The 26891-nt window shown below is 48.3% G+C and overlaps 1 protein-coding gene across 4 annotated transcripts in view; it reads left to right on the top strand.

Moving 5' to 3' along the window:
* Bcar3 (BCAR3 adaptor protein, NSP family member) overlaps window positions 1-26891 on the top strand; it is a 117824-nt gene that overhangs the window by 46605 nt on the left and 44328 nt on the right. The window contains exon 1 of one of the 4 annotated variants that reach the window (XM_070007701.1): window positions 20945-22407. The exons of the other annotated variants lie outside the window; for them this stretch is intronic. Coding sequence (XP_069863802.1) covers window positions 22324-22407 — 84 coding nt within the window. The 5' untranslated portion in view covers window positions 20945-22323. Of the gene's footprint in view, window positions 1-20944; window positions 22408-26891 lie in introns of those variants that run through there. 4 annotated transcript variants of the gene reach the window in all.

The following is a 26891-nucleotide window of genomic DNA, read 5'->3' as shown; positions in this document are numbered from 1 at the left end:
GAAAAGAAAGTATTTGTTATAGATTTTCCATTAAGAAAGAAATTGTCTTTTAAGAAAGCTAAATTGGAAAACCTAGGGAAGTAGAAAAGAAAATTTGAGATGCTGGTGTTTTCAAATTAGCGCTTTGTGGTGAGCCGGTGCTGATCTGCACAATGGCTGTGGACAAAAGCCAGGCTCTCCAGGGACGGAGGATCATCCCTCCCTCCTGTCCCTCTGTCCCTCTGGTCCTTCTGGCAGAATGCTGTCTTTGTCCCTGGCTAGGCTGCTGGTGAAGGAATGTCCCCTTCTGTCGCCAGATTGCTGGATTCTGGTTAGTCCCATTGTGAACCCTCCAAAAATGGCTGCAGCCTCTGAGCCCACTTGGCAGTTTAGGAGGGAAAAAGGAAGCACTGGAGCTGTAGCACTGAATGAAGACTGAGCCTTGACTTCTTTTTCCAGAACAATCTAGAAAGTGGGGTTAGAAAGTGGGGTTACTGTGTCTTCCCCAAGGGTCTTCCCCATCTGCAGGCTCAGATCTCAGTAGGGCCGGTTCCTGCAGTCGGCTGGGGTCACATTAGATCACCCAGTGGATGAACCGCGGAGGAATTATGCAAATTCCAGCACCAAAATTAAGTGTGTGTGTGGGGGGGGAAGACACAGTGGGACCCGGGGCAGTGGGGCCACTCACTGTGGCAGCAGCCACGGTCACAGTTAAATAGCTGTCTTTGAAGGAAGCCTTTTCTTCCAACAGGCAAACAGGCCAGCCTGCCCGGAATTAGCCAGCTCGCAAAGTCATGAAAGGGAGACTTAGGCAAACAATGGCACGCTGTACATTCCGTGAGATTTTTAGCAAGTTCCATGAGCCAGATAATAGCCTGATTGGCTGGCTGTGCAGGTTTTTGCCTGAGTGTGCAAATACCCCATGGCCCTGTTGCTCTCTGGCAGGAAATGTTCCAGCCCACAGTCAGCTTTGCCCACGCTGCTCTCCCCCCCCCCCCCCCCAGCGTGCTCTGCAGATATTGTTGGGAGATTCAGGGTGACCACAGTGTTTAGAAAATTGCTGAGGCCACACAGGATGACAGATGACTCAGGGTGAGCTGGGTGTCCATGGCTCACGCCTGTAATCCCAGCTAGTCCGGAGGCTGAGATCTGAGGATCATGGTTCAAAGCCAGCCGGGGCAGGAAAGTCTCTGAGACTCTTATCTCTAATGACCACCAGAAAACAGGAAGTGGTGCCGTGGCTCAACTGGTAGAGTGCTTGCCTTGAGCTCAAGAGCTGAGGCCAGAATTCCAGCTCCATGACCGACCAAAAAACAAAACAAAAAACAAAAAGAATCAGGGTGAAGGGTGGTTTCTCATTCAGTGGAATCTCACCCTCTGCTTTTTGAAAATGTGGCCACTTAAGAAAAGCTTCTGTGGGCTGGGAAGGTGGCTCAGTGGTAGAGCACTTGCCTTGCATGCCTGAGGCCCTGGGTTCGATTCCTCAGCACCACATAAGCAAAAAGAAAATAGCCGGAAGTGGCGCTATGGCTCAAGTGGTAGAGCACTAGCCTTGAGCTGAAGAGCTGAGGGACAGCGCCCAGGCCCAGAGTTCAAGCCCCATGACTGGACTCCCCCCCCCCCCCAAAAGAAAAGAAAAGAAAAGAAAAGCTTCTGTTGCCAGGCACTGATGGCTCATACTTGTCATCCTAACTACTCAGGAGGCTGAAATCTGAGGATCATGGTTTGAAGCCAGGCCTAGCAGGAAAGTTTGTGAGTCTCTGATCTCCAGTTAAACTGCCAGAAAACCAGAAGTGGAGCTGTGGCTCCAAGTGGTAGATTGCTAACCTTGAACGCGAGCTCAGAGACAGCACCCAGGCCCAGAGTTCAAGCCCCATGACCAACCAACCAAAAACAAACAACAAACCTTGTGAAAACACATGCCCTAGGAAGGTCTGTCTGAATTGTTTATCATGAAGTCATTCACTGTGACAAAAATAGCAGTAACCTGAACGTCTGGGAACAAGTATAGCACACTGCCTAGATGCTGTAAGGGACAGGCTGTAGCTACCCACAGAAGAATGGAGGAGTCTCAAATGAACTCAGCCTTCAGCAAACACTACTGCCCATGCTTACATTTGCATGATCCTGAAGAAGGCAAAACCGTGATGGGCCAGGGAGTCATTGTGGGAAGGGGTGGGGGAGAGCTCTTCTGCTAAAGGGAACTTCCAGGGGAGATAGAAATAGAAACACCTTGATTGTGGTGGTAGTTATACAACCAGGCATTTGTAGGAGACAGTAGCTCTGTGCTAAAAAGGGAGCCCGGCTTGCTGAATGCAAATTAGACTCAAGTAGCTTCACTTGGAAAAGCAAGTGAAAAACCTCCTATTTTAAGCCCTTAAATGCTGCATCTAAGGTGAGCTACATCAGTGATACTAGACCTGATTAGAGAGAGAATGCTGTGCTTAGGGAAGGTGTGTGTGTGTGTGTGTGTGTGTGTGTGTGTGTGTGTTGGTCGGAGCTGGGGCTTGAACTCAGGGCCTGGGTGCTGTTAGCTTTTTTCCTCATTGCTAGAACTCTACTAGTTGAACTGCCCATCTACTTCTGGCTTTTTGCTGGTTAACTAGAGATAGTCTTTGGACTTTTCTTGCCCCAGCAGGCTTTTAACTGTCACCCTCAGATCTTAGCTTTCTGAGCAGCTAGAATGGTTATAGGCATGAGCCATTGGTATCTGGCTAAACATGGATTTTAATGTGAAAAAAAAATTATTTCAGGCTGTAATCCTGGCTACTCAGGAGGCTGAAATCTGAGGATCATAAGTCAAAGCCAGCCCAGGCAGAAAAAGCCTGTGAGATTCTTATTTCTAATTAACCACCAGAAAACCAGAAGTAGCACTGAGCAAAAGAGCTTAGAGACAGGGCTCAGGTCCCCAGTTCAAGCCCCACAACTGACCAAAAAACAAAAAGAGCGGCAAAATTATACAAAATTAAATTCACATTATGATGTGTACACCTAAAATATTATTGGCACACAGGCCACCATTAGATATCAGTTGCCTGTGGCGGCTTCCAGAATTCAGGAGACATTGTGATGGTTTGGACCCCAGAGCTAGCAGAACCCCCCCCCCCCCCAGAAAGAGTTCACTGCTATAGATGGTCCCCCTCCCACATTCCTGCTCTGAGACTCCCTCAGAAAAGTCTAGCTCCTCATGGCTGGGCCACTGACATTATGCAAACTTGCATTTTTGGCATTGACTTATCTTCCCTAGGGACCCAGCGGAGACTCTTGGGCCAGCCTGCAATCCTCCCGATCACAGACATAGTGCTGTCCCAACAGTGCAGGATTTGAACTCCTCTCAGTGTCTTGTAGGACAGATCTCTCAGCTCCAAACTGCATGGCTATGCTGATCCCTCAGGTCTGGGGGGATGAAGGGGAGGGTTGGGGGCAACCTGGGACTTGAACCCTCTTCCAGTTGGGGCTGGCCAGCCTGCCTAGCTGACTCTGCAAACCAGGGCAGCCTGAGATGAATTTTCTTGTGTCCTGGGCGAGAAATAAATTCTCTTTGGCTTTCTCTGAGCCACAGCTCCACTTCTGGTTTTTTGGTGGTTGATTGGAGATGAGTCTCATGGACTTTGCTATTTAGTATGGGTTTGACCGAAGTCCTCAGATCTCAGCTTCCTGAGGAGCTAGGATTACAGGCACCTGGCTCTCCTTGAGACCAGGCTGAAGCTCAGAGCTGCCCTCTGGATGCTCACTCAGTAGTCCTGGAGCCTGGTCTGGCACAAGCTCACTTTGACTTGAAACAACATTCTAGCCAGGAGCCAGTGGCTCGTACCTATAATCCTAGCTGCTCAGGAGGCTGAGATCTGAGGATCAGGGTTCAAAGCCAGCCCAGGCAAGAAAGTCCAGGAGAGTCTTATCTCCAGTTAACCATCAGAAAACTGGAAGTGGCACTGTGGCTTAAGTGGTAGAGCGGTCACCTTGAGCTGAAGAGCTGAGGGACAGTGCCCAGGCTCAGAGTTCAAGCCCCACAACGAACCAACAAAAACCATTCTTCTGGGGCTGGGAAGGTGGCTCAGTGGTAGAGCACTTGCCTTACATGTATGAGGCCCTGGGTTCGATTCTCAGCACCACATAAGCAAAAAGAAAAAAGCTGGAAATGGTGCTGTGGCTCAAGTGGTAGAGCGCTAGCCTTGAGCTGAAGAGCTGAGAGACGGTGCCCAGACCCAGAGTTCAGGCCCCACGACCGGACCCCCCCCCAAAAAAAATACAACATTCTTCTGAAGCCCCAGACCCTGGCCTTCTACACGGCTCTAGGTCTTCCTTCTCCTGTCCTTTGGCCTGGAAGAGTCTAAGGCAGAAAAGCTGAATGGTTTGGAGTAGTACCAGAATGTGTGAGCTGAACTGTGTCCCCCAAAATGATATGTTGAAATCCTAACCCTTAGGGCCTGTGCATGTGGCCTTCTTTAGAAATAGTATTTTCTCAGTTATAATCAAGTTCAGCTCTTTCTAAAAGAGCTGTTGAAGCCAGGCACCAGTGGCTCACACCTGTATATTCTAGCTAGTTAGGAGGCTAAGATCTTCTAAGGATTGTAGTTCAAAGCCAGCCTGGACAGGAGAGTCTCTTGAGACTCTTATCTCCAATTAGCCACCAAAATAAAAGCCAGAAGTAGAACTGTGGCTCAAGTAGAAGAGTGAGTAACCGCTTTGAGTGAAAAATCTTAAGTGACAGTGCTTAGGCTCTGAGATCAAGCCCCAGTAACAACAACCACCACACACACACATCTACACACCTGTTGAAATTCTCACCCAGGATTTGTGAACGAGAGCTTTGCAGATCTACAAATGGAACATCAGATGAAGCTCTACTTCATACAATGAGCCCTAATGCCTTGGCTGGAGCCCTAGGGAAGGGATTTAGACTAGTAGAGGCTGACACTGGAGACTCAGCAGTCTCCTGTGTCAACAGAGGCAACCCGGAGGGAGGGAGGCAGCCCCGGGCTTCTAGCTAACACTAGAAAGAGGCAAAGAAGACCCCTCTTCAGCGAGAGGCGGCCTGCTGATTGATCCTCATTTCAGTCTTCTAGTCTCCACTTTGTGAAAGAATATATTTTTTTATCTTCAAGTCCCAGGGGTGTGATCATTGGTCACAGCAGTTCTGATAAGCTTGTGAATGTAAATCTCCATCTTAGCCATTTTATTTTTGTCCTTTTTGGTCCGCCATGGGGTTTGGACTCAGGGCCTGGGCACTGTCCCTAAGATCTTTTTGCTGAAGACTAAGCACTCTACCAATTTGAGCCACTTCCAGTTTTTTGGTGGCTGATTGAAGATGAGAATTTCATGGACTTTCCTGCCTGGGCTGGCTTTGAAATGATCCTCAGATCTCAGCCTCCTGAGTAGCTAGGAATACAGGCGTGAGCTACCAGTGGCCGGCTCTTAGCCATGTGTTGATGGTGGGAACTTTGACAAGTTATTGAAATTCTCTGGAATTCATTTTCCTTAACAGTCAACGGGAGACTGTGGAGTCAATGAGGAAGCCTATGCAAAACCCTGAGCACTGAGCCTGGTGTGTAATTAGCACGAGGTAAATACTCATTACCATGGGCCACGCCAGTGCTCCATGGCTGTGTATCTTTCCCCAGCCCTGTTGCTACTTGTGTTTGCTTTTGTGAACTCTAGGGGACCTTGTTCTCTTCAATATTTGGTGACCCAATGACCATATGTAGCCAGAGCAAAGTACGCTGAAGTTGAGGGAAGAGGGAGTGAGGTGGTTCCCAAACTATACATTTGCAGAAACAACACTGACATCTTTAAGAATTTTCCAGCAAGTCTTGGGTGTTCTTATTTCAAAACAGGAGGTTCCCACACCGAATCTCCAGTTTACCTTCTGTTGCCAGCTTTATTCAAGATGAACACTGTGAGGTCGCTGATGTTGTCCTAAAGCTCACATATGCACAGTTTTTAAGAAATATAATCTGGCATCTTGTGGGCCTAGGAAGACTAAGGGACCCAATAAATAAACTAGCACCAAATGCTAGGCCAGGGTTTTTAGTGGTATAATTGTTTGCTGTTAAACTCTGCCCTCTAGTGGTGATCAAGGGCCATAACAGTACAGACCTTGATTGCAATTCAATTTCTATACTTGAGTATGAAAGGTAATAATAGCATCATGTTTTGACTTCAGGAAAAAAAAATCACACATCATGTATATATAATATGTAAAAATACAGGTAGCTCTTTGGCATTGTATGAGGTAGATTAAAATGGGACGGTTTGTTATTAGGACAAATAACTGTCTAGAAGTAAGACCTCACATGCTGTGGTACGGTATGTGGATTTGGTTGGGAGGCCTTAGTGGTTCAGCTGAAGTTCCACCTGTGTTATAACTAAGACTTTTCCTTGGAATAGCTTGCATTTGACTTGTGATGTGATAGCTGATAGTATGGGTGGCTGGTCAGGAAGGAGGCTGGGATTGTGTGAGACAGAACGTAGCCATTTACCATTGGAGTTGGATGAGGAAGATTTGAGCCTGTGGAACTGTGTGTGTGCCCTGGCTATTTGGAGTGGAGAAGCTAGTTTTGTTGTTGGTGTTGTTTTTTTTTTTGGGGGGGGGCTTGAACTCAGGGCCTAAGTGCTGTCTCCTAGCTTTTTTGTTCAAGGATAGTGTTCTGTCACTGTGACTGTATGGTAGTTAATTGCAGATACAAGTTTCATGGACTTTCCTGCCCAGGCTGGCTTCAAACTGTGATCCTCCACTCGAAGCCTCCTGAGTAGCTAGGATTACAGCTATGAGCCCCCCATCTATATTTGTTTACTCCATAAATTTAGTACTGAGAACTTATGTTCCTAATCAAAATTATCTACAACAAACTGCTTAAATATATTAGAGAAGAATTCCTAAATTCTTTGGTTTCTACAGTCTTAAAACTTTGATGAAAATCCTAAAAAATAGTTTGCTATACTGGTTAGAGCTATTTATACTCAACCATGTTAGAAATTAAAATGGAAGAATATTTAAATGTGTATTGGATTCATTTTTTACTTACTATTTCATGCTGAATGTATGTTATTTAAAACTAACAAACTCATTATGCTTAACTAAGTATAAGTAGCATATTTTTAATTGTTTTTCAAGACAAGGTTTGGTGGGAAGAAAGACCTTGTATTTTTGCCAACCTCTGAAGAATCTGACCTAGTAGAACCCAGTTTGTTTCTCCCACCTTTGTCTGTACATCCTGTCTGTCCAATGATGCTGTTTTGGTTAGACTCAGGAGAAAATCTGACTTCACATAGATACATAATTCAAATAGAGAGATGAGATATATTTTATAATCTTTTCAGAGGATGTGGACATTCTTCTTTGATACTAGGCTAGAATTCAACACGTTACCCCTTCCATAAAGGTGCAGTACAATGTGGACTTTCAAACCTCATCGGTGTACTTTGTAGCTCGAGTCTTTTAAAATCTATTGATCTCTCTTGCAATTTGAGTGGATCACTTCCCCATGTGTTAAGTAGATTTCTTCTCTTTTATTCTTTCTTCTTGTGTTAGTGCTGGGGCTTTAACTCGGGGCCTTATCCTCTCATTTAGCTTTTTGCAGTATCCTACTACTTGAGCTACACTTCCATTTCCAGCTCTTTGCTGGTTAATTAGAGATAAAAGCCTCATAGAGCCAGGTGTTGGTGGCTTGTACTTATAATCCTAGCTACTTAGGAGGCTAGGTCTGAGAATTGCAATTTAGAGCCAGCCTGTGCAAGGTCTGTGAGACTCTTACCTCTAATTAACCACCAAAAAGCCAGAGACACTCTACCACTGAGCCACCTTCCCAGCCAACATAGTTCATTATGTAAGATCCACACCTCACCTTTACTAATATCACCATTGATCTCATCAGCAAAGTCATCAAGATATAGGCAAACTGTCAGAGCATGGTGGTGTGAGTTTTCCGAAGCTCCCATCTCCACTTGGCAGCTTTTCCTCATTGGCAAGAAGCAGGGCCAGTTGTTTTCCCAGAAGTCCCAGGCCGGCTTTGTTCATTTTTACATGTCTGCCAAGCAGATACCCAAGTGGGTATCTGTCAGCTCGTCTTTGAAGTGCAAATGATGCTCAGCTTCCCTGCGGCCCACAGTCGCTCTGCCTCCAGGCAGGCTGGGCCTTGGGTGCCTGGGGTGCAGCCTGAGCGCCCATAGCCTGTCCCTCACCCCACCCCACTACAGAGACTCCTAGAGGAGGAATCCTTGTGTGGCTGCATTTTCTTCTGTGTGGGTCCCAGCAAGGGTGGGGGCAGTGGACCGGTTCTGCCTTGCTTCCTCTTGCTCCATCTGCCTAAGTGCCTAGAGCACGAACATCTCCATGTTACTGTCATGTAAATAACTTTAGAACCCTGTGGACCCCTGACTTGCTGACACTCCCAGTCCCTAGCCCTGAAGGGAGGGGAGGGCACTTCTAAAGATCCTAGAAGCTGGGGGCACTGGTGGCTCATGGCCTGTCATCCTAGCTACTTAGGAGCTGAGATCTGAAGATCATGGTTCAAAGTCAGCCCTAGCAAACTCTTATCTCCAATAAACCACCAGCAAACCAGAAGTGGCGCTGTGGCTCAGTGGTAGAGCGCTCACCTTGAGCTGAAGAGCTGAGGGACAGTGCCCAGGCCCAGAGTTCAAGCCCCATGACCGACCCAAACAAACAAACAAAGCCTAGAAGATTTCACACTTATCTAAATCCATAGTTTTCCTACTAAAGTTTTTGTGTGTATGTGTGTGAAAATACTGTACAGAGGGGTTACAATTACATGAGCAAGATAATGAGTACATTTATTTATTTTTTTTTGGGTCCGGTCATGGGGCCTGAACTCTGGGCCTGGGCGCCCACTTCCGGCTTTTCTTTGTTTTTGCTTATGTGGTGCTGGGGAATCGAACCCAGGGCCTCATGCATGCAAGGCAAGCACTCTACCACTGAGCCATCTTCCCAGCCCCAATGAGTACATTCTTATCAAGCATTGTAGCCTCTTCCTTTGTTTCCCCTTCCCATCCCATCCCCCCGCCCCCCCACCCAACCCCCTACTAAAGTTTTTTCCTGACTCAACCTACCCAACCATTGAATTTTTATTTATATAAGACCCTGATGATTAATATAAAGAAATCATTAAGTGCACTAAAAAATAAGAAACCCGGTGCTAGTGGCTTACACCTGTAAATTCCAGTTACTCAGGAGGCTGAGTAATCTAGAGGATCACAGTTTGAGGCCAGCCTGGGCAGAAAAGTTCACTAGACTTCAGCTTCAAAATAACCAGCCAAAACAGAAAAAGTAAGACTGGAGTATGGCTCAGGTGGTAGAATGCCAGCCGAGCAAGCAAGTATGAGGCCCTGAGTGTCAGCCCTGGGGAAAGGGAGAGCGAAGGGAGAATGAGAATGTAGCCTACAAGTCTCTCAGCTGTGGGCCTGTTCCTTACAATGAAGTGAATTGTGAAACCGCCATAAATCTGAAGTCTCTGTAACATCACTGAGTCATTGCTCATTGTCTACTGCACAGAGCTGGACCAGCAGCCCTGGTGGTTCTGCTCTAATTGCTTCATATGAAGACTGAAAGCCCATAGCTTGGTTTATGGCAAAGGCACTCTGTTTGGATGTGAAAGTGCAGCTGAGGGATAAATTCCTTGAAGAGATGACTTCACTTGGGGCAGGCTGGAAGGGAGCATTCTCGAGACCTTAAGCCTTTATTATTAACTGTTCGCTGCTTTTGCTCATTTGGAGGCCCGTGTGGGCTGGCTGGCGGGCTGCCATCCCGCCCTTTATGTGAATGAAGATAAGGATGTGTCAGACCCTGGGAATGAGAACATGCTGTTTGGCCCTTGGAGGCAATTTCCTTTCGAGTCCCGGCTCTGTCCAGATGGCATCTAATTGTGTCTTGAATGACCTTAGTGTCCAGACCGCAGGAACCTGGTCTGAGAGGCCATTTCACATATTTATTAGCCTGTGGACAAGAACATCGTCTATAAAGCCTCCATTCATAGACTCAAAAGAGCTTTCTGTGCAGTAGCAGTAATGAAGCCGATGGCTGCTTCCTGCGCCTGCCAATCTCCAGTTGCAGTGTGATTATTTCCCAGGCCCAGGTGGCTGTTTTGGGCGGAGGGGTCTGTGTGTTCCAGCCAGGTCCAGTCTGCCCAGTTCCTCCCTTCTGCTGCCTGCTGGTCTTCATGCTGGCAGGACAGAGTCAACATCTCCTGTCCATTGGTCTCAAGATTTCTCCAACAGAGCCCCAGGTGATGAGCGTTAGGAGTTCCTGTGCTCTGATCGTTGATCCCAGGTTGGAGGAATGCAATGGCTGATAGGGGAACTAACTCGTGAGCTAGTTGGAGGACAGAAGGGCAGCTTCTGGGGGGGGGGGGGGAGTATAACCTCAGTGCAACAGGCCTGTGTAATTCTAAAGTCTTTGGGACTTAGCATAGATAAGCAGAAAGGCATGTGTCTAGAATAGGCACACTTAGGATACATTTGGCTATGCACCACAGTTTAAGAATCCTCTGGGACAGTTCCCTTCATTTTTTCGTGGGAGGCCCCGCCTCGTGGGGAAATACCACCGATTTCTACCTGTTGCTGACAGGTCAGCAGGCTGCCGTGATATAAACGGGCACACGAAACGCCATGTTTTTGTGCAACATAAGGTTATAGGGGCTTTTTTTTTTCCCATGCACTTCTCAGATGTAGAAATCACATCCCCATAAACTCCAGCAGAGCCTAGCGCTGTGTTACATCTTGATCTCAAGGCTTTGTGGGGGTTTTGACATTTGAATAAAAGGAGATGTTGGTACAAACAAACTGAAGTGCACAAATGAGGGCTGTTCCATACTTTGACTCTCATTTCCGAGGACCACAACGAAGGATTTAGGATTTTAGGATTGATTGGCTAATAAACCAGAGAACTCACACTGATGAGTAAGGAACTTACAACTGGAAATGGCCCTGTGGGAAGGAGAATGTGGATAGCGACCCCAGTCTCTTGCATCTACTTCTCTGGGCACATCGGCTCCATTCTCTCAGACCAGCTTCTCCATGCTTAGGGAACAGTGCTTTCCCCTTAGCTTTATGGCCTTAAAACTTACTTATGGCCTTATGGAATGGGACCTTCTCCCTTCGATCTAATTTGAAATATCGCAGAGAAACATTCTGATTGGTCTCCTAAAGGTCACGTGTCCACTCACGGGCCAGTCAGTGTTTAATGTTCTGATTTGTCAGATCCATGTCAAAGGTGAATGTGCATGCTATCCAGTACATATATCATGCAATAACCACCAACTATTTACATCAATTCTCCTGAATTTTCAGGAGCAGAAGTATTTTCTCGGTATTTCTCTTTATTTGGGGTACGTATATACTACGTTGGCACATGGATGCTCAATTTTGCAGGAACATTTTCCTACTCCCCACACTATTTTTTTATTTTGATTATTAACATGGATGAAACATAAAAAAGGGCTTCATTGTAATATTTTGTGTATATAGTGAACATTGGTTAAATTTATCTCTATTACTTTCTTCACCCCTTTTCCTCCTCTCTCTTACTAATTTTTATTTAGTGCTGTTCCTGGGCTTGAACTCAGGACCTGGGCACTGTCCTTGAGCCCTTTTGCTCCCGTTCTACCACTTGAACCACAGCTTCACTTCCAGCCTTTGGGGAAGTTAATTGAAGATAAGAGTCTCATGGATTTTACTGCTGGGGCTGACTTCAAACCACAATCCTCAGATCTCAGCTACCTGAGTAGCTACAATTTACAGGCAGGAGCCACCAACACCCGACCCTCTTCTTTTTAAAAAGTTTTTAGTGGGTTTCATTGTGCATTTTCCGTGTGTGTGTGTGTGTGTGTGTGTGTGTGTGTGTGTGTGTGTGTGTGTGTGTGTGTGTGTGTGTGTGTGTGTGTGTGTGTGTGTGTGTGTGTGTGTGTGTGTGTGTGTGTGTGTGTGTGTGTGTGTGTGTCCTATGCCTATTGCTTTCTCTAATTTATCTCCCTTTGGATAATTTTTGTGTCAGATCTGGCATGGTTATAAAGGAGTTACCTTAGGGTTGTGGATTCTCCCCCTACCTCCCCCCCACACACATACAACCTGTAGTTTGGCCTTGGAATACTCCCACATCTGTTACTTCATTTATCCCAGCTATGGAGTTGGGGTTCCTGAGAACCATCTAGTCAATCACTGCCCTAGTAGTTCTCCCTGCCCCCATCTTGACTGGGGATTGTATTGCCCTTGGAACCACTGGCAGAAGGAATCCATTGTATCTACCATGGACACCAGGAAAGGCAGATATTTTCCTCTGGGTACCACTCAAGGAAGTGAGGAGACTGGCTGGTGATCCATTCAGGCTTTTCTATGTAGAGAACGCCCTGCTTGGGAATCCCTTCCCCAAGAGAAAGGGGTGCAGGTCCGGTCTCCATGCTTGACAGGCGCTGTCTTCGCCTTCCCTTGACACCGGTGTGCTGAGGGTTTGCAGCCTCCTGGTTCCGGGTTGCGTGTCCACGCCCCGCCCCTCCCTGTCTGCCATCTCTGATGGGAATCCACCCCTGGCAACCAGGTGTGAGCCATCTGTCCATGATCACAGGGGATAGAGCCAGGTCCTGCCTCATTATCAACGCTAAGGACGATTTGATGGCACATGTGGACTGGAGATGCTGTCGTCCATCTCCTCGCATGAGCATCTCATGGGATGCCACGCCACAGTGTTTTGTAGAAATGCAGGTTCCCGGTAGGTGAAAGGAAAAGGTAGGAAAGATGAAGGACAGCTGCAGTCTTCCCAAATGGGTTCTCCCAGTACATGGCTGTGGGGGGCTTCACGGAAGGGCAAAGGCAGTTGCTCCCCACTGGCTCCCTTCCTCCCACAGGTCCACAGCCGGAAGGAGCCAGGACCCTGCTTGTGTCGAGGTTCACTGACTCCTCCTCCGGCCAGGCCCTACCCTGCCCTGCACGGTTGTGTTCAAGGTAGTCAGCATCGCGCCTGACTGGCCTCAGTCATGCTCACAGCCGCAGGAGTGCTTTCTCCCCTCTCTTCCTTTCCCCTTCCCTCCCCTCCCCTCTCCTCCCTCACCACTAAAGCCTTCCTGGATCAGTGGGGATTTTCAGGTCACACAAGTCTTTGAGAACTAGAGGACTGACCCATCTCACTGCAGTCACCCGTCAGTTTGTGCGCAATTCCTAGGAGCTGGTAGAAGCCCCACTACACCCCCCTCCCCACCCCCATTGGTAAGAACGTCTAATCTGGACGAATTCCCATGGTTATCTGGGTGGAATACAGAATTATACAGTCTGTCACACAGGTGACAATGCACCTTCTGACCATGAAAAAGAAAAGGCTGCTGTCCCACCCAAGTGTCTCCTTTGGGTGGTTAACAATTGCTGACCACAGAGGGAGGGATTCTTACTCCTGGCAAGGCTGGGATGGTGGGGGGAGGGGGACTGTTAGTCCTGATTCTTCTCTCTGCTGAGCCAGCCCTGCCCCCACTCCAGGGATCCTGCCTTCCTCACATCTCTTCAGGGCTGGCCCATCCACTCAAGACATCTGGCAGCCTTTCTAGGTAGAAATGCAGTTGGGTGGGGTGGGAAGAATGCACTGTGACTCTAACAGATACCAGTCATCGGTCTCTGAGAGGCAGAGACGTGGGCAGAGAGGGCACAGACTGGTGGGGGGTACCTGGGCAGAGGGGACCCAGCCTCTGTGGGGCTGGATGAGGTATGGTTCTAGGGTCAACCACCTGCCCTGGAGAGCTGGGTGAGGAGCTGGTAGAGTGAGCATCTGGCTGGGCAGCCAAACTGGATGTCAGCTCTGTGGCCAGCTTAGTCCCAGGCAATAGGAAAGGCAGATGTCCCCCAGATCCCGCAGCAGGGACCCACAGATTTGTACAAGTGTGGTCGATTCTCTCTGGAGGACCCCGTGAGCAGATACTGGATACACATGCTTCCTGTTACCATAAACTCAAATGACATCTGCACATGTGTGACTGAGACCATATGTGTAATTTCAATGTGCACCTTTTAAATGTAAGCGCTAATGTTTACGTAGAGCTAAAAGCTCTTAACCACCTTTCTTTTTTTTGGGGGGGGGGGTGGATCCAGCTGTGGACCTGGGCGCTGTCCCTGAGCTCTTTTGTACTCAAGGCTAGTGCTCTACCACTTGAGCCACAGCACCACTTCTGGTTTTCTGATGGTTAATTGGAGATAGGAGTCTTACACTTTGCTGCCCAGGCTGGCTTTGAACTGTGATCCTCAGATCTCAGCCTCCCCAGTAGCTAGGATTACGGGTGTGAACCATAAGTCATGGCAACCATCTCCTCCTTATTCCGTGGTTTTGAAGATTCAGGAGTCTCCTAAGTCCCTTCCTTCAAAGGGGGAAAGGAGCACACAGTGCTGTCTACCATGAGGTGCTACGCTCTGTATGTTATCCTACCTGATGTCCACAAGAACCTGGTAAAGCCCAGCACTGGAAGCTCATGCCTGTAACCTAACTACTTAGGAAGCTGAGATCTGAGGATCATGGTTCAAAGCCAGCCTGGGCAGGAAAGTCAATGAAACTCTTATCTCCAGTTAACCACCAAAAAGCCAGAAGTGTAGCTCAAGTAGAAGAGTGTTAGCCTTGAGCAAAAAAGCCCACTGATAGCACCCAGGCTCTGAGTTCAAGCCTCAGTACTGGCGCGCGCGCGCGCGCGCGCGCGCACACACACACACACACACACACACACACGCACGCACGCACGCACGCATGTGCAGGTGAAAGAACTTGCTAAGTTTGGAAAGCAACCTGAGGCGTGAGTGATTTCCAGAGATCGCCCTGGCTAGGAATGCCTTGAAGAACGCAGCCTGGGTCTCCTGTACCATCCTACCTCCAGAGCAGGGAGGGTGAACATCTGGCCATTGTTTAGGGTCTGCCGAATCATTTGCCATTTGGCAGACAACGGGCATGCTCTTTGTATACTTCTCATCACCTGCCCACAGGTCAGTGTTACATTGATCATTTTTCTATGGCTCACAAATGACGTTAGAAACATCCAGATGGTCCTGGGCAGTAGAAAGGTTCTCCATCTCTGCCAGTCTAGGGCGTGGCCTAGACTAGAGATAGGCAGGTGCTCAAGATGCCAGTTCATGGACATGCTCTGGAGAGGCAGAGCCAGTGGCCACAGAGTGGGGCTGCTGGCTACCGTGTCTTCCTGAGATGGTACCAGTGTCTGCAGCCCACCTCCGCAGCACAGTGTACCTCAGTGGCACTTTTGGGGTAATTGCCTATTGGCTGTGTATGTAGCTGACACCAACAGTGGGAGGAAAGAAAAAAAGAGAATGTCCAGGAGCTGGTGACTCATACCTGTAATCCCAGCTACTCAGGAGGCTGAGATCCAAACCAGCCCAGGCAGGAAAGTCCGGGAGACTCTTGGCTCCAATTAACCATCAGAAAACCGGAAGAGGTGCTGTGGCTCAAGTGGTAGAGTTCTTGCCTTGAGCTGAAGAGCCGAGGGACAGCACCCAGGCCCAGAGTTCAGACCATGACCAAAAGAGAGAATGTACAAGCCAAGAAAACCTGGGAGCCAGGAGGAAGGAAATCGATGCTTGCTTTGGTGTGATATCTCCACATGCGTAGAATGGAAGGAAGTGACTCATAGCAGAGCGCCAATGCCTCAGGGATATAGGCGTCCCCTGGAAGGTTCGGTAAAACATTATGGTCTGTGTCCTTTGCCCTGGGGGATGGCACAAAGAAAGTCAAGGCTGAAGGGTAAATCTGAGCATGCCGTTTTGAGAAGCTGGAATTCTGTTTCATATGTATATATACTTTTAATTTTACCTTACTGCCACAGCTCAGAAAATGAAGCTTGTAACTGGGCACTGGTGGCTCACGCCTGGAATTCTAGTTACTTAGGAGGCTAAGATCTAAGAGATTGCAGTTCAAAGCCAGCCTGAGCAGGAAAGTCTGTGGTACTCTTCAATGAATCACCAAAAAGCTGGAAGTGGTTCAGGTGGTGGAGTGCCAGCCTTGAGCAAAAGCAAGCTCAGAGACAGTGCCCAGCCCCTGAGTTCAAACTCTAGTACTGGCACAAAAGGGAGGAAGGGAGGGGTAGAAAGAGAGAGATGAAGGAGGAAGGGAAAGAAAAGGAAAGGCAGGCAAGGAGATTTGTGAGATACAGTATAGAAGGAGGGGCAGGACCTGAGGGACGATCTGTTTTGTGAGAATGATACTTTATCTCTGTGTGTGCCATGCAGATCAATACCACTTCCGGAAAGAGACCATTTAACTGCCATCTCCTCTCACCTCCCCTGAGAAATCTGAGGAAGCTGTCAGACTGAGATATGTAGCAAATGCTCCTAAATGTTCTGTGTCTGCCAGGGCAGGCAAGCAACATGTCCACAGCAGTACCCAAAGCAGCCCAGAGCTCAGCTGGCTCTGCCCACCCTCTGCCCACCCAGTCCAGAGCATTGCGGTTTGGAGGAAGGAATCAATTGCTTTGCATTTAGGAAAGTGTCTTGGACTGTCCTCTGCAGCTTTCGTTGCTCTCTCTGGCCTCTTCCCCAGCCTTCTCCTTCCGTGGTTTCCCAGTTCTGTTCCCTCCAGCCTTGTGATGGGCAGGGAGACCCAGCAGCAGCTTTCCTGGCTTACAAATGGCCCTCCATTTACACCAAGGTGATGTATCATAAGCCTGTCCTAAATCGAAGATACCTTAAGTCAAAAATGCACATGAACCCAAGGGCCAGTGGCTCACACCTGCAATCCTAGCTACTCAGGAGGTTGAGATCTGAGGATCACAGTTCAAAGCCAGCCAGGGCAGGAAAGTCCATGAGACTCTTATCTCCAGTAAGCCACCAGAAAACCAGAAGTGGGATTGGCTCAAGTGATAGAGCACAAGCTTTGAGCTGAAGAGTGCCGGGACAGCGCCCAGGCCCAGAGTTCAAGTTGCACAACCAACAGAAAGAAAAAAAAATGAACATGAGTCAAGTGCAGGTGGCTCACACCTATAATCCTAAGTGCTTTGGAGGTTGAGATCTGAGGATCAAGATTCAAAGCCAGCATGGTCAGAGTCCATGAGTCTTTTTATCTCCAGTTAACCACACATACACATAAAAAAATTATAAGTGGAGCTGTGTCTCAAGTGGTAGAATGTCAGCCTTAAGCAAAAATTCTAAGGGAGAACATCCAGGCCCTGAGTTCAACCCCCAGTTCTGACACGTGCATGTGCGTGCGTGCGTGTGCGCGCACACACCCTTCCCCCCACATACACTTGATACCCCTACCTACCAAAGATCCCAGCTGAGCCTAGTGCTCAGAACACTAACGTTGGGCAAGGTCATCTTACATAAAGCCTGTTCTAGAAGAAAATACGGAATGTCTCACATAATTTACTGACTGCTATGTTGAGAGTGAAATAAGAAACGTGTGGTTCCCTTCCGAGTTGTGAAGCCAGGGACCATTGGGTGTTTGCGGAGAATCAGACAACCGAGGACAAGGTATCTGCAGAAGCTGCAGGAGGCAGGGCTGTCCATAATTCTGCCTCTCTTCCTGCCGGCAACACCCTGGCCTTGCTACACCACTCCTCAGGGAGCTGTAATACCACGCTGATGCCTGAGTGTGAGCCCGCCTTACCTCTCCTGTCTCCCTGACAGCGGGGAATGGAGCTGGTTTCCTTGGCTTTAGGCCCTCACTTGTTAAAGATGTCTTTGTTCACAAAGAGCCAGATCACCCGCTTAGTGGGAACAAAAAGAAAATATAGGTGTGTGAGAGAGAGACAGACAGATGGACAGACACAGACACCAGACAGATAGAAAACTGGTGGTTTGGTGTCTGTGGAAGTGTGTGCGAGTCTGTGTTGTCATTTGGTTGGGGTGACTGACGTTGGCAGTTCTGAGAGTTCACTGGAGCAAAGCTGAGCTAGGCCTTGCAGCCTTGGACCAGCATCCCTCAGGTCAACCCACCATGGGCAGTGACCCTATCCACAGACCTGCTTGACAGTGACCAAGAGTCCTCCCATTGAAGGCCCAGTACCTTGATTCCGGGGTGGCTCCGGAGAAAGGGTGAAGGGAACTCCAGACAGCATTGTTCTCCCCCAGTGCTCCGTAGCAGACATCTTGCTGGCATATCTTTTCCCTAGACCCCACCAGGGAGGTTCTACCACCCTGTTGCTAGCTGGGGCTGTGACACTTTGGGAAAGGGACTCTCTCGTCCCCGGGAGCCAAGGGCTGCTGCCAACAGGAAACATGCATCTGTTGAATGTGGCTGGCAGTCAGCTCCTGTTTCCATGGTTACCATGCTGGGCAAGTTAGCATTATAGCGGCCCAAGGGAGGCCTGTCATTGAGAGAAGTGCTTTTGTGGTGGGCAAAGGGGACTTCCTTCCCTGTCTTGACTCTGCTGGGATTTTGAGGGGCAAGACAACATTTGACCTGAGGACTAAGGATTTTCTCGCATCTACCTGCTGCCCAGCCCTGCCTTATCACATGATACAGAGGAGCCGCCTCTCAGGTGGCCAGAGGGGGGCATTGCACAGCACCCCAGCATCCTTCCTGAGCTCTGTACCTCCTACTGGTCCCCTTCCTACCTTCATTAGTCCCTGAGATTCCTTTATAAGACACACCACCTGAGCCGGGCGCTGGTGGCTCACACCTGCAATCCTAGCTACTCAGGAGGCTGAGATCTGAGGATCGCGGTTCAAAGCCAGCCCAGGCAGGAGAGACCGTGAGACTCCTATCTCCAACAAACCACTAGAAAACCAGAAGTGGCGCTGTAACTCAAGTGGTAGAGCGCTTGCCTTGAGCTGAAGAGCTGAGGGACAGCGCCCAGGCCCAGAGTTCAAACCCCACGACCGACAAAAAAAAAAAAAAAGACACACCACCTCCCAGGGTCCCCCCAAAAACCCTGAGTCCCTTGTACTAAGTCACCAAGAGAGTGTGCGGTTGAACACAATTATAAGACTGTGAAGATCTCGTTATTCATTGCTCCTGGTGCTGACTAGACTGCAGTTGGAGGCCGGGGTCCTGACTTTGTTCTCTGCAGAGTGAACCCTCCATTCTGGTCCTCTGTTTCTGTGTGACTGGAATAGAATGATCATTGTGGAGATAATGTGGGGATTGATCAATGAAGATAGGAGACATTTAAAAGCATAACAAGTCAGCGAAGGGCACTTTGGGAATTCAGTTATCATCTTTCATTGCAATAACAACACGTTATTTTTGTCTCTCTTCCTTGGCCATTTCGGAAGAAAATTGATTAAGACCTTTTGAGTGCTGCTGCTCCAGAGAGAATTTTTGGTGTAGAACCAAAAAGAAAAAAAAAAAAAAGCTTGCTTAGTAAACCAGTTACCTGATCAGATCCGGCAGTTCTTTAATCCTGCCCATTTTGGAGAAGTTTCTTAGAATGAGGCTTAGTGATTGAGGTATGATTTTTTTTTTTCCCCAGTGACCCCAAGTGTCTTTTGTTTTGCTTTCACTCTGGCTCTCATGGCACTTGACGACATAATTCTGTGCAATTTACATGTCTAAAGTATTTGCATATCTATTTTCAGGAATGCATTTTCTTTGGCTTTGGGGGGAGTGATTACATTGAGAAGCTCTTGGTGAAACAACCTCAAGCCGTTTCTATTTAGAGTTCAAGGACTGCTTCCTTCCCTTTTCCTGGGCCTGGAATGATGCTTTTCTAGCCCTCTTGGGAAAGTTTTTAGCCTGAAAGAGATTGTCATTTTCTGCTAAAAGGATGCCAAGGTAAAGGCTGGGTCCCTTCCCCAGCCTTGTTAGTGAGTCAGCCTCAGCGATGGGCTCTCAGGAGCTTGCTTTGGCCCCATCGGTAAAAACAGAGCAAACAGAACACTGGGCACCAGTGGCTCATGCCTGTAATCCTAGCTACTCAGGAATCGGAGATGTGAAGATGGCAGTTTGAAGCCAGCCTGGGCAGTAAAGTCTGTAAGACTCTTATTTCCAATAAACTACTCAAAGAGTAGAGATGAGGCTGAAATCTGAGGATCGTGGTTCAAAGCCAGCCTGAGCAGGGATGTCTGTGAGACCCTCATCTCCAATAAAGTATATATATATATAAAAAAGCCAGAAGTGGTAGCGCTGTGGCTCAAGTGGTAGAGGTTAGTCATGAGCAAAAGAAGCTCAGGGACAGAGCCCAAGCCCAGAGGTCAAGCCTCAGGACTGGCAAAAAAGAAAAAGAGCAACCAGAAACTGCTCCTTTAGTACATGGACCTTGGAGGATGGTGTTAGACCCCGTTAACTGGACAAACATGGGCTCAGTCAGCTCAGCGATGCCTGCTTTCTTCTAGTTTTTTGTTTTTGTTTTTCTTGGTGCCAGTCCTGGGGCAGTCAGCCAGGCTAGCTTCAAACTGTGATCCTCAGATTTCAACTTCAACTCCACTTTCAGCTTTTTTAAAGTAGTTTATCGGAGATAAGAGTCTCACAGACTTTCCTGCCCAGGCTGGCTTCAAACCACCATCCTCAGATCTCAGCCTTCTGAGCAGCTAGGATTACAGGCGTGAGCCACAGGCACCTGGCTAGATTCTTACTTCTGGTCCTCAGGGCCAGAATTCCCAGGGCCCAGGAAGTTCCCAGGACAGCAAACTGAACCTGCAGAGGAGCAGGGTGAGGGAGGAAGTCAGCTGAAGGTGCAGGAGAGCTCTCTGCCCCTGCAGTTGCTGGGGCCATAGGCCCTTTGGAGCTCTGGGACCACGCTGGCCATGTTTAAAAAGCCCAGCCTCCTCCCCTTTCGGGCAGGTGTGAGGCCTGCAGCCCTCCATCTCCCTGTGCAAGCACAGGAGCCACTCGCTGCCGCTGAACAAACAGTTTCCTATTTTCACAGTCAGACCCAGTCCAAAGGCCATGGCCTCCTGAGGATCTGGCCCTAATCTCATTGGATGCTTCTCATTCTTCCCTCAGGCCTCCTCAGTGCTGCTCTTCCTGGCATGCATGGCCCCCTCTCTTTATTACAAGTTCCTGCCTGCGTGCAGTTGTAGAAATCTTCAGGACACATTCCATTTATGAGTGGCCAGAGCCACGAAGTTAATATTTGGAATGGTAGAGGAGAGGAAGAGCTACAGGCAAAAACCAAAAAAAAAAGAAAAAAAAACTGGCTTTGATTTTAAAACAAAAAGCCAATGTGCACAATAGTTGAGCGTGAATGGAGAGTGGAAGGTAGGCCGTTCCTTCCCCCTGAAGGTGTTCTGGGCCCAGGGGAGGCCTCCTTCGCACAGGATCGGGACTGGGACCATAGAAAGGCCTCATTTGACAACGTTGGACACAAGGTTTGTGCCGGATGTAGGTTAGATGAAGCCTGTAATTCAAGTTAAGTTGGGTCATGAGGGCCAGGTGCCTGTGGCTCACACCTGTAATCCTAGCTACTTAGGAGGCTGAGATCTCAGGATCGTGGTTCGAAGCCAGCCCAGGCAGGAAAGTCTAGAAGACTCTTAATTAGTCACCCAAACCAGCTAGAAGTGGTGCTGTGGCTCAAAATGGTGGAGCTCTAGCCTTGAGACAGTGCCCAGGCTGAGTTCGACGACAGACCAAAAAAAAAAAAAAAAAAGATGGGTCATGAAAGTAAAGGACTTAAAGGGAGGAAGGGGTGTAGCACAGGCAGCTGGGTTAAAGGCAGCGCAGTCCCCTCCCCTCAGCAGGCTGCCTGGCCAGGTGGGCAGGGTAGAGGCTGCTCAGGGTGTTTGCCCACAGACTTGCTAATTAAACACCACCAAAAGGCAATATTGATTTGCCAATAGTGATGGCGGTGCCAACGTTATCAGCTTGCAAGCTGACTATCAGGAACATCCTAATTAAAAATAAACAGCGCTGGGGGGTGTGTGTGCCTGGGGCCCAGCCTGCGCTCTGAGGACCTCTAGAGGGACAGCCACACCCTGGTCCCTTTTCAGCCACCTCCATTGCTCAAAGGAGCCCTTGTGTCCTAACAACGCGGTGTGAAGTGTACAACTTGTCCCGCATCCTGTCCCCCTAGGTGCTGGGGTAACGAGCAAACAGACAAAGCCAGCAGATTGTGCGGTTCAGCCCTGGGCAGGGAAGGCTGGAGGAGGGGACGCGCAGGGGGCTTTAATGATTTCTGCTGGGTCTCTAAATTAGAGGACAGCATAAAGCGAAAGGCCTCTTCTAAGAGGGGTTAGGATTTCATCAGCAAGCAAGTCTGGTCACATGAGAATTTCTGGCACCGTGTGCATGGCAGGCTGGACACCAGCCTGCCAGAATTGAGCGAGTGGATTGTATTGGCTTCAGAAGAGGGGAAAAGTCCCAGACTGGCCTGCGCGAAGGAGCTGCTGGCTGTGGCCAGAGGCAGCAAGACCCGGGCTCTGCCACCCGATGCCGCTTGCTTTTAACTCTAACGAAGGTGACTGGTACCCAGGACTGAAGTCTGAAGGATGCCTAAGGAGTGCAATGCCTTCCACACCCTCTCCGCAGCTCTTTGCTGCTTCTACCAACGCAAATCTTTCCTGGGAATCAAGGTAGGTGTGGCTCGGAGACGAAGTTCCAGAGACATTGGTTTTTCTAAAGGACGCTAGAAAAAGTTTGTGGCTTGCTGCTAACTGTAAAGACAGAGGTGCTTGCTTTGCCTGATAGATCTTCCTGACCCCTAGCGGTATCCCCCCCCTCTGGGAAGGGAACGTAGGAGTCCAGCCCAGAGCCGGGCTTCCTGTCTGTATTTGGGATGCATTTGTATTGTTCATAGCTTACTGTTTCCTTGAGCTGAAATTTTACACCAAGGTAGTTCAAGATGACAGAGCTGTTTTTCTGTTTTCTCTCTGTCTGTGAAGTGCTCTACTTAATAACCTCATGGCCCATTATCTGTTAATAATGTATATGATATACAAGAACCACAAAATAAATCGCCTTTGTAGATGGCAACCAGATCCCCAGATGTTTCAGGGTTCAGAAGTGGGTTCTTCCTCCCCGCCCCCACTCACCTTAGCCTCAAGACAAAGAGTACCAATAATTTATTTTTGCATAATTTATCATTGCACTGTCTTGAAGGAAATCTTCAGCAAACCTAACTTGACTCACTCAAGACAAGGCCTGGATTCTATGTTGCCTGTCTGTAACCCACTAAGAATTAAGATTCACATAGGCTTCGTTCATCCTGGGATTTGTCTGCCTTGATAAAAACAACCCTACCAGTCCCAGTGTGACTATGAACTCACTTCCTTTCCCTCTGGGAAACAGAGGTCCCAAGGCTCCCAAGGAATCCTTCCCACCCGAAGCAGAGGCGGCCCTCCCTCTCTGAGGACCAGAAGACACTAACTAACCAGGTTATAGTGTTCTCCTTTCTTCTGTGTAATGCATTATGAAAGAAAAATCTCAGCAAAGTAACCTGCTACAGGGGAAAGCCTGATTGTAGAAAAATAAATGCTAAGCCTGGTGCTGATGGCTCATACTTGTAGTGCTAGCTACTCAGGAGGCTGAAAAATCTAAGGATTGTGCTTCGAAGCCAGCCTGGGTAGGAGACTCCTATCTCCAATTAACCCGTTAAAAAAATAATAATAAAAATCCAGAAGTGGAGCTGTGTCTCAAGGGCTAGAGTGCCAGTCTTGAGCACAAAAGCTCAGGGACAGTGCCCAGGCCTTGAGTTTAATCCTCAGGACTGGCACAAAAGAAGAAGAAAAGGAAGCGATCATGAGAAGTAGATAGGCCACCTCTGATTTTGTTGCTTACTAGCAGTGTTCAGGGGGGCCATTTCTACATTCAACTGAGTTTATTTGTGTGTCCCTTTGTCGAGAAGTTGGGAGGAGGATGAATGGACTCAGTAGCCACTGCTTGACTTGAGAATCCCTTTCTTTTCCTAGAGCCGAGGGGGGTGATGTGAGGAGCCTGTGGCTTGGGGACTAAATATGGATTGTTCTAGCTTGGGGCAGATGATGTCATGCCATTAAAGGGATTTTAGAACTGTCAAAGATAGATAGGGAGGTCCCAAAGGGAACTGTGCGCTTCAGAGATTGGCAGTAGGTTCTTCTCCTAATAGAAATACCACCATAAGCCAATTTCTGCTCATTCAAACAAGAACAGCTCATCATTTGGTATGTGAGGAATCAGCCCATAAATATCTGGATCTGAGCAGTGAGACTCTGTATATTTCTGCTCTTTCCCAAGGCCTGTGTAGAAAGGCCACAGAACAGGCTATTATTATTATTATTATTATTTTTGGTCGGTTGTGGGGCCTGAACTCTGGGCTTGGATACTGTCCCTCAGCTCTTCAGCTCAAGGTGAGTGCTCTACCACTTGAGCCACAGCACCACTTCCAGCTTTTTCTGCTTATGTGGTGCTGAGGAATCGAACCCGGGGCCTCATGCATGCAAGGCAAGCGCTCTACCACTGAGCCACCTTCCCAGCCCCAGAACAGGCTAATTTGAGCCATCCATCCCTTCTCCCTATCACGGTCACTCCTGGTGGGTGAATGTTTCAAGAAATGCCCTCCTCCTACCCCCGCTTCCTGAGCTACCTCTATTTTATTGACATCTTTGACACAAAGAGAGGTCTGGACCTGGTCACAGAAAGTGGAGCCTTCAATCCCAACTTCCTGTTCTCCAGGTGCAACCTCCAGATGAGCCCCCCCCCCCCCCGGGTTTTTGTTGTTTTGTTTATTTTAATGTCGGTCATGGGGCTTAAACTCAGGTCCTGAGCACTGTCTCTGAACTCTTTTGCTCAAAGCTAGCACTCTGTCACTTTGAGCCATAGCTCTACTTCCGGTTTTCGGTGGCTTATTGGACATCAGAGTCTCATGGACTTTCCTGCCTGGTCTGGATTTGAACCATGATCCTCAGATCTCAGACCCCTGAGTAGCTAGGATTACAGGCATGAGCTCCCAGTGACCCAGTCCCTCCTGGTTTGATTAGCTTAGTTATCTAGGAAAGCAATCTGCTCGGACTCAATCCTTCATCCTGTTGGCCGGATGATAATGCCAGATCGGTTTATTGACTCCCGCCTTAATTAGAGGTTTCGGGTCTCACAGCTCATAATTAGTTTCTCTTGCAATTAGAGTTGCAAAATGAAATTGGGATTGATTGCCCGATAACAAAGCGGAAATAAAAGCTCGGATTCTTGACCATGTATGCTGCTTCTCTTGGCATGGATTTCTCATACCAAAAATAACACTGCAGTAGCTATGGTAACTTTCCATTTGGTCTAATCCATATCATCTCTAGAGAAAGTAGGATGTTATAAATAGTGTTGGTTGTATGGGAAGAAAGCTAAAAATACAAAAAAAACTCCTCGTTCCATAGGACACCAGTCACCATGGAGCATTCTGGGAGTAAGCTCTTATTTGCAGATGTGTTGCAGAAGTTAGGCTGGATTTAGGACTTTTGTACAAAGATCCTGGAAAGGAATTAAATGGGAGGCCAGATTGGAAGGAAGGGTCAGGATTACGCATACATTGCTGGCCTTCCTAGAGATGAGATATGGCATACATGAGATATTTCAGTCAGATTGAGGGTCCTAATTTTTCAGTTCCCAAAGGGGGTTCCAAGTAGGTAGTCATTTCATTAAAAAAACAAAAACAGTGAATGAATCAGTTGGGCACCAGTGGCTCATGCTTATAACCTTAGCTACTCAGGAGGCTGAGATGTGGAGGGTCATTGGTTCAAAGTCGGTAGAAAAGTCCAAAATCCACCAGGCACTGGTGGCTCACACCTGTAACCCTAGCTACTCAGGAGGCTGAAATCTGAGGATCTCAGTTCAAAGCCAGCCCAGGAAGGAAAGTCGGTGAGACTCTTATCTCCAGTTAGCCAACAGATAACTGGAAGTGGAGCTGTGGCTCAAAGTAGTAAAATGCCAGCCTTGAGCAAAAGAGCTCAGGGACAGCACCCAGGCCCTAAATTCAAGCCCCAAGGCCAGCAACAAAGAAAGTCCAAGAGTCTTCAATCTCAAGTTAACTAGCAAAAAGATGGGCTGAAGGTGTGGATCAGGTGGTAGACACCTGCTAAGCAAATGTGAAACCCTGAGTTCAAACCCTGGTGCTGGCAAAGGAAAAGCTCAAGGAGTCTTGTATTTTGCTCAAACCTACAAGGAACTGGTACTGAAGATATTTCAGATGCACCGCATCAACAGAGCACATGCAAATTCACAAGCTGAATTTGAGTAAATTGTGCCGCCATCTATGGGTAAGCACTTTTAGATGGGGTGGGCTTGAAGCAATAGAGTGTGACGTGACCATTGAGCAGGATCCCTGTCTTTACAAGATTCGCCATGGGAATGTTGGGTCATAGTACCATCTCATTATACTTCTAAAAGGCTACGGACTGTCTTGAGTTTCTGTGTTGTCTCACCAGAACCTCAAAACAAATTCTGTGGATTGAGCAGGGCAGTACAGTCTGCCCTTTCAGGGAAGAGAAGCCAGGGCTCAGAAACAGCCTGTCCCAAAACAGCTGGATTAAGATAATTGAAACTGGAAAAGAGGATGCAGCTGTATGCATGAAAGCTTTGTCTTGTAGTCTAGATGGGGGAAGACGGTGTGAGCCTCGGGAGAGACTGCAGGTAGATAGGAGACTGGGACTTTGTTGTAGAACAGGCAGCCTTTTTTTTGGGGGGGGGGGCGGGGGTTGGGTCTGGTCATGGGGCCTGAACTCTGGGCCTGGGCACTGTCCCTCAGCTCTTCAGCTCAAGGCTAGTGCTCTACCACTTGAGCCACAGCACCACTTACGGCTTTTTTTCTTTTTGCTTATGTGGTGCTGAGGAATTGAACCCAGGGCCTCAGGCATGCAAGGCAAGCACTCTACCACTGAGCCACCTTCCCAGCCCGTATTTTTTTTTTGGGTCCGGTCGTGGGGTCTGAACTCTGGGCCTGGGCGCTGTCCCTCAGTTCTTCAACTCAAGGTTAGCACTCTCCCACTTGAGCCACAGCGCCACTTCCTGCTTTTTTTTTTCCCTGCTTATGTGGTGCTGAGGAATCGAACCCAGGGCCTCAAGCATGTAAGGCAAGCGCTCTACCACTGAGCCA

The sequence above is a fragment of the Dipodomys merriami genome, unplaced genomic scaffold (genome assembly GCF_024711535.1).
Source record: "Dipodomys merriami isolate MVZ:Mamm:240054 unplaced genomic scaffold, mDipMer1.0.p SCAF_7, whole genome shotgun sequence".
Classification (NCBI taxonomy): Eukaryota; Metazoa; Chordata; class Mammalia; order Rodentia; family Heteromyidae; genus Dipodomys; species Dipodomys merriami.
The sequence above is the reverse complement of the archived record's forward strand: the minus strand, read 5'-3'. Positions and strand labels throughout refer to the sequence as shown.